General features: G+C 32.4%; 1 protein-coding gene across 2 annotated transcripts in view; it reads left to right on the forward strand.

Moving 5' to 3' along the window:
* DPH6 (diphthamine biosynthesis 6) overlaps positions 1-14,403 on the forward strand; it is a 170,336-nt gene that overhangs the window by 132,233 nt on the left and 23,700 nt on the right. For both annotated transcript variants that reach the window (XM_081291053.1, XM_081291054.1), the window contains one exon: positions 4,069-4,130. In XM_081291053.1, the coding sequence (XP_081147179.1) occupies positions 4,069-4,130 (62 nt within the window). The remainder of the gene's footprint in view (positions 1-4,068; positions 4,131-14,403) is intronic.

Raw genomic sequence — 14,403 nt, forward strand, 5'->3', positions numbered from 1 at the left:
ATAATCATTTATTAATTCCTATAATATTTTTTCTTGACTCTTTCAGATTTTCTACATATATGGTTATGTCATCTTTAAACAAATATAGTTTTTTTCATTCTTCTTTTCTATTCTGTATATATTTTATTTCCTTCTCTATTCCATTAGCAAAACTTAATAAGTTTTTTGAAAGTAGTAGGGAAATGGGATATCCTTTTCTTGTTCCCCATCTTAGTGAGAAAACTTCAGTTTCTCACCATTGAATATGATATTATCATTAGAGTTCTGATAACATGAGGAAGTTCTCCATTATTTCTAGTTTACTGAAAGTTTTTTTATCATAAATGAATGTTGGGTTTGTAAAATGTTTTTTCACATCTGTTGATAGGATCATGTGATTTTTTTACTATTGTTTTATTCTGCTGGTGTAATGGATTTCATTACTTGATTTTCAGATGTTTAACTAGCCATCATACCAGGGATAAATCTACTTGGTCGTAGTATATACCTACATATTTTTAAGTTCCATTTGCTAATATTTTGTTGAAGATTTTTACATGTGTTCATAAGAGATATTAGTGTTTAGTTTTCTTTATTTGTAATTGCTTTCACTTTGGTAGTAGGGTAATACTGGCCTCATTAAAATGGGTTTTTGAAAATATTTTTTGCTTCTGTCCTATAAAAGAGACTATAGAGAATAGGTATAATTTGTTTCTTAGATGTTTAGTTAAATTACCAGTGAATCTGTCTGGACCTGGTGCATTCTGTTTTGTAAGGTTTAACTATTGAACTTAACCAAATTTTAAAGATTTATTATCATAACGACTGCATTCTTTAACCTCAATACAATCAAATTAGTAAACAACAAAAAGTAGTGAAAATATATGTGTTCACACAAGAGTGATTCCTTAATAGCAATAAAAATCATGAAATATGGAAAACTAAATGACAATTAAAGTGTAATTTCTCAAATTTTTTGGATGTGCAATATTGGTATTTAAATCCTATTTTTGAAAAAGATGTAAATATAAGTAAATCAAGTGTTCAAATCAAGAAGCTAGAATTAAATAAGCTATATAGCAAACATTTAAAAATAAGAAGGAAGAAAATGGTAAAGTAAGACAAAAATCTAAGAAAATGAAAAGGCAAAGAAACACTAAAGGCACAAACAAAAATTTGGCACTTTGATAAGACCCCCTTAGATGCCAAACATCAGGTAAGGTCTGTCAAGAATAAAACAACAACCAATAAGAAACTATACTGCCCCCAAATAAATTCATCATACTAATGGCATACAAATAGCATCATCAAATTCATAATATAAACACATTTGATAAGCACAAGACTAATAATGGCTTTGCTTCAGAATTATGGAAAAAAAGATGAGTCTATTAGAAAAATTGTAAAGCACATAGACAATCAACCCAAAAGGGAAAAACTTACAAATACACACTTGTCTAGTATAAAATGCAAAACACTTTATCAAAATACACTACACTGCCACCAAAACAAAGTATAAAGACAGTTGACTGATTAGAGAAGGTATTTAATGCCCATAATAAAGAAGATTAGCATTTAGAATATATCAAGAACTTGAATCATCAAATAAAAGACAAAACTTACCATTACCAAATGGTAAACAATTCATAGAATTGAGAATCTGAATGAATAGGCAATGAAATATGAGACAATAACTTCTTTCAGTAATCAAAAAATGGAAATTAAAATAATATGTGAAATAATTTTATATACATACATATGTATGTATATATGTTTGTATGTATATGTATCAGATTGCCAAAACATTTGACATCTGGTATATCTCAGAGATAGAGTACTTGTCTAACATAAGTGAAGCCACAAGTTTAAACCACAGCAACACAAAAATTAATAAATAAAGCATTTAACAACACTAAATTATTTTTGCAATATATGAAATGGGAATTATAATTCCCTGATGTTGGAAGTATAAATTAGTAATACTGCTTTAGGGAAAAATTTGGCAATATCTAATAGAATTGAAAGATACACATGTGTGTAACACTCATATATAAAAATATTTATTCTCCTCTCTGGTAGTAATTCTATTCTAAAGCATATTCACCATAGTACAAAAAATACCAATGGTAAATAAGAAATCAGAACCAACCCAATCCCCAACTGTCCATCTCTTGGAATGCAATTCAATGGTAAAATATGAACCAGAACCACAGTAATAAATTTGCATAACTCATTAACAATGTGAATTGAAAAAATACTTAAAATTGTATCATTTGTGCAAAATTTTAACATTCACAAACAATACTAAATACTGTTTTATAGACATATATTTGTAGTAAAATTACAAAATCAAAGTTGAAAAGTATTACAGTAACTTCAGAAGAGTGATTATCCATATGGAAAAGAGTAGAGCATATTGATTAGTGGTAGATATGTTATGAAATTCTGTTGCATTGGTGGTATTTAATTTCTTAAGGAAAAGTTAGTGAGGGCTAGGGATGCAGCTCAGAACTCTTGCCTAGCATGAATGAGACCCTACATTCAATTTTAGTACTTAAAAAAAAGGCTTATGTAGCAAAATGTTAATTTTTATAAAATGTTATGTTACTTTAAATATTTCCTTTATTTATTTATTTTATATATTGAATTGCAATGTAATTGGACATAGTCAAGTGTTCATTTATGTGTTCACCCAGCCTACCACAAGAATTAGGTTGCTATGAAGGAAGCTAACTTAAATAATGTACCCACTGCTACCAGTCTGAGTTGTTTTGTTTTGAATATGATCTAACATAATACACAATAGCAGAAGAAGCCATAAGTCCTACATTTCTCCTTGGTACTATGAAATTTTGGTTGTAAGAAATGTCATGTTGCTGGGTGTGATGGTGCATTCCTGAAATTCCAACTACTCAGGAACACACTTTAAAGTTCAGCCTGGAAAATTTAGTGACACTCCATCTCAAAATAAACAAGGACTAGTTCAACGGTATAGCACCCCAGATTCAATCCCCAGTACTAAAAGATAGAGAAAGGAAAAAAGGTCATGTTACTCAAGAAAGGCATCCAACTGAAAAAAGAAAACTATTAATCAGTTTGTATAATTAAGAATCTGAATGTTTTAATCAATAATAAATAAAAATAACTTATTTAAATGGAGTTAAATCCATAAATGTACATATAGAAATAAATATCTAAAATGAATTCTTTAATTCTATAGTTGATTTGTGGTATGAGTCCCCCCCCCCACCTCTCATTATTGCTCCATCACTCACATACTCTACTGTTATATTAGTTGAATCTGTTTATTGTAGCCTAAGAAAGTGCTCTTGGCACAATAGTGATTTTAGAGTTGTTTTTCCTTTTTCTTGGAAAACACATTGTTGCACAAGTAGTCATAAAAACAAAATGTCAGTTTATTTAATAATATGATTATTTGTGCTCATGTGATACTATTAAGCAAATTAATTATATAGATAGAACATTCTACCACTGTTCTGTTTTCTGCTTTCATTCATGGCTATTGAGCCCAGGGGTGCTCTACCACTGAGCTACATCCCCAATTCTTTTTATTTTTATTTTGTGACAGCATTTCCCCAAGTTGTCCAGGCTGGTCTCAAACTTAAAATCCTCCAGCATCAGCCTCATAACTTGCTACAGTTACAAGCATAAAGGGCAAAATTTCAAGTTTTAATTAAATAAGGATAAATCAGAAAATTCATATGGTTGTTCATGAGTAAACTAAACTGCAATGATTAAAATACCAAGAATTTAAATTTCACATCTTTAAAATTATACTTTTTCCCATTCTAACTATAATTTCTCAAAAAAGAGAAAGGAATCAAAATAATGCATCTAATTATTGATGCAGTGCTATTGAAATGAACTGAAACTTATTTTTAAGAGCAAGAAAATCAGCATAAAAAGAATAGGAAAGTAAATACTAGCAAAGTACATTTTACTTTAAGACAAAAGCAACTTAAAATATATTCACACTGCTTTCCTAGGTAAGAGGGGCAAAAGGAAGGTGAATATGTCTTTAAGTTTTTATCTACAGTTATCTAGAAAAACTTAAATCTTTCTTGGCAGGTTTAGATCCAGATAAACATCTTGGGAAAACGCTGGATGAGATGGAGCCTTATCTCTTAGAGGTAAGAATATGCTACTTTTCAAAATATAGAATCATAAAGGAAGAAAAAAGAAGGGCTATGCATATGACTATAAAATGATTTTTTATTTTAGAAATATTTATTGCATGTCTTATGAAATTATACTTCTAATGAATATAAAAAATGTTTAAAATTATGAAAATCATCTTTGCTTCAAACAAACAAACAAAAAAAAACTAGGAGTGTTATCTATATTCTTTGTCATTAGTTCCTGGTCTCAGATGTCTCATGTACCTGGAGTCTGAATTCTTTCACCTCTAAATGGATACAGCTCTAAGATGATCATGATCCTGTTTTATTAAACTCAGTAGACATTAATTTTTATTTGCCAGTTACAAGCCCTCCTTGAAATGTTTCTATTCACCAAAATGATGCCACACTTCTCTAGTTTTCCTTCTTTTTTTTTTCTGGTCATTCTTCATCTCTTTTGCCAGTTGTTCATAGTAGATATTCCATTTTCACTCTATAAACTTGTTCTGGGTGATCACAGTTACTCACACGGCTTTAATTATTAAGACTATTTTGATAATTCTTAAATCTTTCTAGCTCATATTTCTCTTCTATGCTCCAGTGCCTACAGAGACCACAAATTACATCCCTACATACTTCATTTGGCTTTTATATCATTGTTCTTTACCATTCCCTTTGTCTTCATCTTAATATGGATGCCTGTCACTTCAGACCTAAACTGACACCTCCAAATTTTCCTCTGCATTCTATTTTATATCCCAAATTTTGCCTCATGCCTCAAAACTAAATGAATGCCATTGTCTGCAGGCTAAATCAAAATTCTTTGGAGTCTTTCTTTCTCCCCTCCTATATGTGACACATGAACATGATCTTGTCCGCTCTGTCTCCAGATTATATTCTAAATTCAAGCATACCTTACTTTCTATACTGCTACCTCTACACCATAAGCATTTCTTGTCTGGCATATTACATCAGCCCCTAACAGGTCTACTTATTTCCACCATTGCCCTCTGTAATTCATTATTCATACAGATGCCAGAGTGACATTTTTAAAGTGTAAATCAAATTATACCACTGCTTTGTTTAAAATTTAAATGGGTTCTCTTTGAAGCTAGAGTAACAACTAAACTCCTATGAGATCACAACCTGTGAGACCCTGTATCATCAGCATCCTATCAGTCTTTTCAGGCTTACCTTTTACTAGTTTCCATATTGTTCACGGAGCCATTGCCACATATGCCTCTTTATTATTTCAGCACATTTACTACCATTTTTTCTCCTTGAACTTTACCCTTCCTGGCATGTTTTCCTCAGACCATCACAAGTTTAGTATCTTTTTATAATTTGACAGCTCGAATATAGCCGCCTCAGAGAACCTCTTCCTAGCTGGCCAAGCTAGAGCATTCTTTCCACATTATCTTATGTATCTTTATTGCCCTCCATTGCCACACTAGAACCTTGCCAAGATTTTGCTAGGCATTAGTTCTTTAGTTTTTCATTCAGGTACTTGTTCATCTTTTCATCTATTTATTCATCCCATATTTAAATTATTTAGCATTTATTGAGGGTCTGTTAGGTGACAAATGCTGCAGACAGCACTAAGTATACGTGATGAATTAATCAATCATGATCCTTATTCTTGAAGCATTTACAATCTATTCTAGTTGTTTTCAGATCTAAAAATATAGTTCACTGGTGACATTATTAAAAATCATATACTCATTTAACCTCAAGAAAGTTCAGTTCAGAAGGACAAAAGATGATGACCTTTACTCAAGCACTAGGTAATTCTGACACAGGGATTAAGTACAGTATATCATCTTCTGGTTTCTTAATACCACTGACACATTTAAGACCCCATACTTCTAGATTCCTCTGAAAGAATATGTGCCCTCTTGAAACTATGATACTACTCACTTCTAAAGACTTTCTGAGTACTTATTTTCTTGTGGAGGCTTTTTATATAGAATCTATTTCTTATATGTATGGTTGCATCCCTAGCCTTCTTTCTGTGATGATCTTAAATATCTCAATGAATTCAACTGCCAACTTGAATCTTAGAACAATTAAATTTATGTTCCTCATCTATTTCCGGACCTGATTTCCCGACCAGTTTTAAATTCACCCAAATACTGAACTTCAACAACATAGAACTGAGTTCTACTTATCCTAACTTATCAGTGCCATTTTCTGGCAGTGAAGAGCTCCATTATCTACACAGTTGTCCACGTCAAAAAAAGTAAATAGTAATAAATGATTTCATATGCTCCTTTGTTGATAAATAAAGCCCTAAATCTTTTAATTCTGCCTTTTAATATCTCATTATCTTTTAATTCCCCCTTTTATACTCAATTGTTAACCACAGTAGAGTCCCCTCTAGGTTATTGCAGCTAGATTCTAGCTTAAGTTTTTCTCCTATTTGTCTTTTCCTTTGTTGATTCATTGTCCATAGTTCCACAACCACAATGCACAGGAAGTGCAAAGGTGATCTTATCACACTTTCCTCATAAATTTTTGAGTTGCTTCTCATTGCCTCAAAATAAAATGTTTAAACACCTTCCCTTGACTCATGTATCCTTGAGGAAAATCAGGCTTGTAAGATGACAATCTACTACGTGTATCCTGTGTTTCATCAATTTTGAACTTCTGATGATTCTAATCCCCTTCTCTGAGCATTATCCCTCCTTTACTTAGCTAAATTCAGGATATCTTTAAAGTCTAAATTCATAATTCACTAATGTGAGATTTTGGGTTAAAAAACAACAACAAAAAATCCTTCTTGGAGTAGCAGTTTGCTCTTTTCTTTATAATATTTCTCATGGTATATCTTATTTTCTTCATAGTGTTTATTGTAAAATTAACATCTGTATTATATAAATAATAAACTCAAGACAAAAAAAAATAAAGAATCTTCCAGTGATTCCAAGCACTCATGTTTTGTGTTTTACCCAGAGTTACCTCTCTTTTCTATTCTAATGTGTTTCTTCAGAAACATTTTGGCATATGCAAATATATATGCATGTGTTTATCCATTTTTACCTAAATTGGCGCATACTATACATATTTTTTTCATCTTACATTTTACCACGTACAAATCCATGGCATTTGTTTATAGTCATTGTGTTCAATTACATGGATATGCTATAATCAAACCTGTTTTTTATTAGTGGACATTATTCTTTATTGAGTTTAAATGTCTTTTGCTATTACAAATAACGCTGGAGTGAACATTATTGTACATATGTTTGGGGTCCATGTTGTATTTTTCTGTAGGATAAAATAGTAGAAGTGGAAATTCTGGGTCTGAGGTTATATATGTTTTAAATTTTAATAAATATTGAAGATATTTATTTCCAGCTATGGTGGAATTACTTATATCAGACTAGCTTTCCCACAAACAACTAGAAAAGTTATATGAAAAATAACATTAGAAGGCATTAGAGAATTGCCGTAACTGTAATAATTTGAAGGGCCAGATTTTCAAAGAAAGCAGAAGCTCAAACATCACCTATTTCCCCTTCAAAGTAATTTCTGATTCAGAAATAGAACAGAGATGTTAAGAAGCTGAGGGGGAAACTCCAGCTGAGAAGATGAATAGGCATTCAGTTTCATAGGGAAAGGGAGACAAAAGTTAGCATTCAGACCATCAGAAGTAATGGTAATCCTTCCCTTGTATTTTTAGTTGAAACTACTGAATGGGCTATATGTTAGGAGTAGAGAGAAATCCAAAATAGTCTAGCCTTCGTAAATACTTGTATCTATCTTTAAAGTCATGTCAATTCTAAACTGATTTAAGTGATTGGGTTCCACTTTTATTACCTGTTTCTTCTGAGGAAAGATAATATAATTCAGAACTTCAAATTACCTCTAAAATATTTTGCTTACAATTTTCAATAGGCAATCAAAACTGCCTAGTGTATCAGGAGACCTGATAAATTATCTGAAACTCAAGAGAAAAATAGACAATAGAAACATCCCAGAGGATATCCATGTAATTGAATTATCAGATTTACACTCCAAAATGGTTAAGGCTAATATGCTCAGTAAAATAGATGAGAAGATGTAGTATTTTAGACGAGAGATAGAATCTATAAAATAAACAGATGGAATTGTCGATCTTAAAAATAACAGTATCATGATTGCATTTTCTATTTCTGCAAGGAATGTCATTGGGATTTTGATGGGAATTGCATTGAATCTGTAAAGTGCTTTTGGTAATATGGCCATCTTAATAATATTAATTCTACCAATCCATGAGCAAGGTAAATCCTTCCATCTTCTAAGGTCTTCTTCTATTTCTTTCTCAAAAACCTCTTTTGTTAGGTTGATTCCCAGGTATTTTATTTATTTATTTTTTTGAGGATATTGTGAATGGAGTAGTTGTCCTCATTTCCATTTCAGAGAATTTGTCACTGATATACAGGAATGCCTTTGATTTATTGGTATTGATTTTATATCCTGCCACTTTGCTGAATTCATTTACTAGTTCTTGAAGTTTCTTGTTGAACTTTTGGGGTCTGCTAGGTATAGGATTATGTCATCAGCATATAGTGATAATTTAAGTTCTTCTTTTCCTATATATATGCCTTTAATTTTTTTCATCTGTCTAATTGCTCTGTCAAGTGTTTCAAGAACTATGTTGAATAGAAATGGTGAGAGAGGGCATCCCTGTCTTGTTCCAGATTTTAAAGGGAATGCCTTCAATTTTTCTCCATTTAGAATGATGCTGGCCTGAGGCATAGCGTATATAGCTTTTAACATGTTGAGGTAATTTCCTGTTATCCCTAATTTTTCTAGTGTTTTGAACATAAAGGGATGCTGTATTTTGTCGAATGCCTTTTCAGCATCTATCGAGATGATCATGTAGTTCTTATCTTTAAGTCTATTGATGTAGTGAATTACATTTATTGATTTCCGTATATTGAACCAACCTTGCATCCTGGGGATGAATCCTACTTGGTCATGGTGCACAATCTTTTTGATATGTTTTTGTATCCGATTTGCCAGAATTTTATTGAGTATTTTTGCATCTATATTCATTAGGGATATTGGTCTGAATTTTTCTTTCTTTGAAGTGTCTTTATCTGGTTTTGGAATCAGGGTGATGTTGGCCTCATAGAATGAATTTGGAAGTACTCCCTCTTTTTCTATCTCCTGAAATAGATTGAAGAGTATTGGTATTAGTTCTTCTTTAAAGTTCTTGTAAAACTCTGCTATATATCCGTCCGGTCCTGGGCTTTTCTTGGTTGGTAGTCTTTTGATGGCTTCTTCTATTTCCTCACTTGATATTGGTCTGTTTAGGTTGTTTATATCATCCTGACTCAATCTGGGTAACTCATATTCCTTAAGGAATTTATCGATGCCTTCACTATCCTCTGTTTTATTAGAGTATAGGGTTTCAAAATAATTTCTAATTATCTTCTGTATTTCTGAAGTGTCTGTTGTGATGTTGCCTTTTTCATCCCGTAAGCCAGTAATTTGGGTTCTCTCTCTTCTTCTCTTTGTTAGCATGGCTAGTGGTCTATCAATCTTATTTATTTTTTCAAAGAACCAACTTTTAGTTTTGTCAATTTTTTCGATTGTTTCTTTTGTTTCGATTTCATTGATTTCAGCTCTGATTTTAATTAAAGCAATCATGAAATTCATCTGGAAAAATAAGAGACCCAGAATAGCTAAAGTAATTCTAAGCAGGAAGAGTGAAACTGGTGGTATCACGATTCCAGATTTTAAACTATACTATAGAGCAATAGTAACAAAAACAGCATGGTACTGGCAGCAAAACAGGTTGGTAGACCAATGGTACAGAATAGAGGACACAGAGACAAATCCACAAAATTACAACTACCTTATATTAGACAAAGGTGCTAAAAACATGCAATGGAGAAAGGATAGCATCTTCAACAAATGGTGCTGGGAGAACTGGAAATCCATATGCAACAAAATGAAATTGAATCCCTTTATCTCACCATGCACAAAAGTCAACTCAAAATGGATCAAGGAGCTAGGAATCAAACCAGAGACTCTGCGTCTAATAGAAGATAAAGTTGGCCCTAATCTTCATCACATGGGGACAGGCCCCAAATTCCTTAATAAGACACCTATAGCATAAGAGTTAAAACCAAGAAACAACAAATGGGACCGATTCAAACTAAAAAGTTTTTTCTCAGCAAGAGAAATAATATGTGAGGTGAATAGGAAGCCTACATCCTGGGAACAAATTTTTAGCCCTCAAACATCAGATACAGCTCTAATCTCTAGAGTATACAAATAACTCAAAAAGTTTAACAACAAAAAAACAAATAACCCAATCAACAAATGGGCCAAGGACTTGAACAGACTTCTCAGAAGAGGATATACAATCAATCAACAAATACATGAAAAAATGCTCACCATCTTTAGCAATCAGAGAAATGCAAATCAAAACTACTCTAAGATACCATCTCACTCCAATAAGAATGGCAGCCATTATGAAGTCAAACAACAATAAGTGCTGGCAAGGATGTGGGGAAAAAGGTACACTCATACATTGCTAGTGTGACTGCAAATTGGTGCAGCCAATTTGGAAAGCAGTATGGAGATTCCTTGGAAAGCTGGGAATGGAACCACCATTTGACCCAGCTATTCCCCATCTCAGACTATAACCAAAAGACCTTAAAAGAGCATAGTACAGGGACACAGCCACATCGATGTTTATAGCAGCACAATTCACAATAGCTAGAATATGGAACCAACCTAGATGCCCTTAAATAGATGAATGGATTAAAAAAATATGGCATTTATACACAATGGAATATTACTCAGCACTAAAAAATAACAAGATCATGGCATTTGCAGGGAAATGGATGGCATTAGAGCAGATTATGCTAAGTGAAGTTAGCCAATCCCTAAAAAACAAATGCCGAATGTCTTCTCTGATATAAGGGGGGGGGGGGTGACTCAAAATGGGATAGGGAGGAAGAGCATGAGAAGAAGACTACCAGTAAATAGGTAAGAGAGGTGGGAGGGAAAAAGAGGGAGAAGGGGAGTTGCACGGAAGATGGAAGGAGAACCTCATTGTTATACAGAATACATGTATGATGTTGTGATGAGAAAAAGAAAAAAATGTGTCACATTAGCTTGGATAGAGAGAAATGATGGGAGCAGAGGGGAGGAGTAGGGGGGATAGAAAGGGCAGCAGAATAGAATAGACATTATGATTGGTGTATGTATATAGGTGACTCTATGACCAGTGTGATTCTGCAATCTGTGCAATTAGAAAAATGAGAAATTATACCCCGATGATTCAAATGTATGAATTGCCAAGATCATTGTAATGTCATGTGTAGCTAATAAAAAAATTTTTTAAAAAATTAACTCAGATATTAAGAACATGAGTTTTCTAGTAGATGAGATACAGCTGTATGTACAAATAGTGACTGACTGGAAGATAAGGTAAAATAAAATATACTGAAGCACAAGAGAAAAGAGGATGGAAAATAGTGGAAAAAATATATAAAAGATATAGAGGAAATATGATCATCATACACATGCAATTAAAATTTCAGGAGTAAAGAGGAGAGAGAATAGAACATAAGCAATGTTTGAAGAGATTTTGTTGTAGAAAATAGCTGTGGTTGTCTTTGCTGATTTTGACAAGTAGTTTATCAGGATTATAAAAGTTGTTCTACCTGGGAGGGAAGGATTTTAATGGATAATTATATATTTTTAACAGAAATTCTTATCCTGAGAGTTATAGAGAATTATACAAGACTATCTGAGTGTTGTCTTCTAAATTTTTCTCTGACTTCTGTGGAGTAAAAATTATATATGTGTATGGGTTTTTTTTTTGTGTGTGTGTGTGTGTGTGTGTGATTTGTCCATAAAGTGAGTGCTAAATAAATGTTTACACATAAAGCAATTTGTTTCTCACCTTATTCATAACAATTATCTTACAGAACCCAGTCTTAATTCAGACTCCCCACATTTTTCTCTCTGCTTTTTACCTTTTGTTTTTGTATAAATTCATAAAGGAGCCTCAGTTACCTGTTGTATCTAGAGCATGATGATTTGGATATAAAAGTGGAATGAGTCACCTATCCAACTTTTTTCTTCTTTCTGCATTTAGAGAGTATGATTTGTTTGAGTTATTACTTCCAACTCTATATTTACCATCATTATCTAAGACAAATCAGATGGCAAGGAATGCCTATGTCTTCTTATCTTTAGGAATGTGATTAATCTCATTAAATCAGATAAAAGATTAACCATATATTCATTTTTCAACTTGTTGACACAAGTTGTGAATAATAAGGAATACACATACAAGAGACAGAAAAAAAAAACAGATAATCCTTGAACTTTTATAGGTTAGAGGAAGAGTTAGACATAGGAGAACCTAACCTATTTTGTTCACCAGCCTCCATGCCCCTGAGATGCCTCTTATGTACTTCTTGTGTAATTTAGGTGGACATTACTAGTTAACTGTAATAAGTCAGTTTTACTACTGTGTCAATGTGTTAATGTATTACTATATTCAAGAGTTAATATTTTTAATTAAAGGAATATTTATATATTGTAATGGATTCCCTTGAAAATTAATATTTGTGAGATTACAGACAGGTTGGTGGTAGCAGTGGTAGAGAGAAGATAACTTTGGGCTTCTTTTGTACCAGGAATTGAACCCATGGATGCTTTACCACAGAGCCGTAACACCAACCCCTTTTATCTTTTTAAATTTGAGACAGTGTCTTGCTAAGTTGCTTTGGGCCTCACTAGGTTGCTGAGGCTGGCTTTGAACTTGTGATCTTTCTGCGCCATTGGGATTTCAGACATGTCCACTGTGCCCAGTTCAAAAGCCCTTTCAGATCACATGGAGTAAAAGGCAGTGTGGGATGGTGATCAGCAAAGCATCATTATGCCTGAATGCCCATAAGCCTTTTACTTACCTAAAACATTAATTTAAGTGGTTTCTCATGTGTAAAATGATGGTAATTACAGTGAAATGATACATAAGGTGCCTAGTTCAGTATCTGACACATTCTAACTGTTCAGTAAATGTTAACAATATTTACAGTCATGAGGTTTATGATTACTGAAGAAAAAAATAGAAAATTTTCTGCTCTTGAAAATATATCAAATACTGGGTAGTAATGAGAATAAGGTTCAAAACTGTCAAGGGATTGTTAACTCACACATATTATCATATAAAATAACAATCCTAACAGAAAAATAGGCAAGAGCTATGGAGAACCACTATACAGAAGAGAATGTCTCAAAAGCTAATATGAATATGAAGGATGCTCACTGATTTAGTAATTAGGGAAATGCAAATTAAAGCAAAAAGGAGGTGTTAGTTTTTACCTGTTTATCAAAAATTATAAAGCCAGGGCTGGGATATAGCTCAGTGGTAGAGTGCTTGCCTTGCACGTGTGAGGCACTAGGTTCAATGCTCAGCACCACATAAAAATAAAGAAAGAAAGATATTGTGTTCATCTACAACTAATTTTTTTTAATTACAAAGCCAATGACAATTGTTGGCAGGAGTTGGTTTATAGAACCCCTCTAGTGTAAAGACAGGAACCATTCCATTCTGAGGACAATTTTGAAATACCTAGATTAAATGTAACTATCCCCTTTAAGAAAGCAATTCTACTAGTTTATAAAGGGACATTAGTAAAAATAGTCTTATGAGGTTTAATTTTTCATGGTGGTAGGGTTATTGGAGGCAATATGGATATCAGTTCCTGAAACAGAAGATATTAAAATTCTGTAGATGTATATCATAAAATATAAGTCTGCTGGTAGGAATATATACTCGAAGGACTTATAGAAGCAATAGTGCTGAGTGAAAAAACTATCAGCATATAAATAATTTAAGAATTCAGACATCACAAAGTACTAGTATATTTATAAAGATATAAAAGACATATATTACGTATTTTAAAAATCTGCCTGTATAATGAAAAAAAGGGGAATAAGGAATGAAGATAAATGGGAATTTTTAAAAAATAGAAAAATAAAAATACCTACCATGTGTTGATAATTTGAAATATAATAAAGTGTAGGAAAATAAATTAAAAATACAGTTCTAACTGCCCCATGGTGCACAGTGCTACCATGTTAGTATATTTCCATGTGGTATATTTCAGAGAGTTTGTTTCATATGCAAAGTCATGTAGTTGCATACTTAATACAGATTTTACTTACATTATGGAGTCAGCTATACATATAATTTTTAAATTTGTTCTGATTAGTTATACATGACAGAATGCATTTTGACACATTGTACGCAAATAGAGCATAACTT

This window comes from Spermophilus citellus, assembly GCF_964194105.1.
Source record: "Spermophilus citellus genome assembly, chromosome: 4".
Classification (NCBI taxonomy): Eukaryota; Metazoa; Chordata; class Mammalia; order Rodentia; family Sciuridae; genus Spermophilus; species Spermophilus citellus.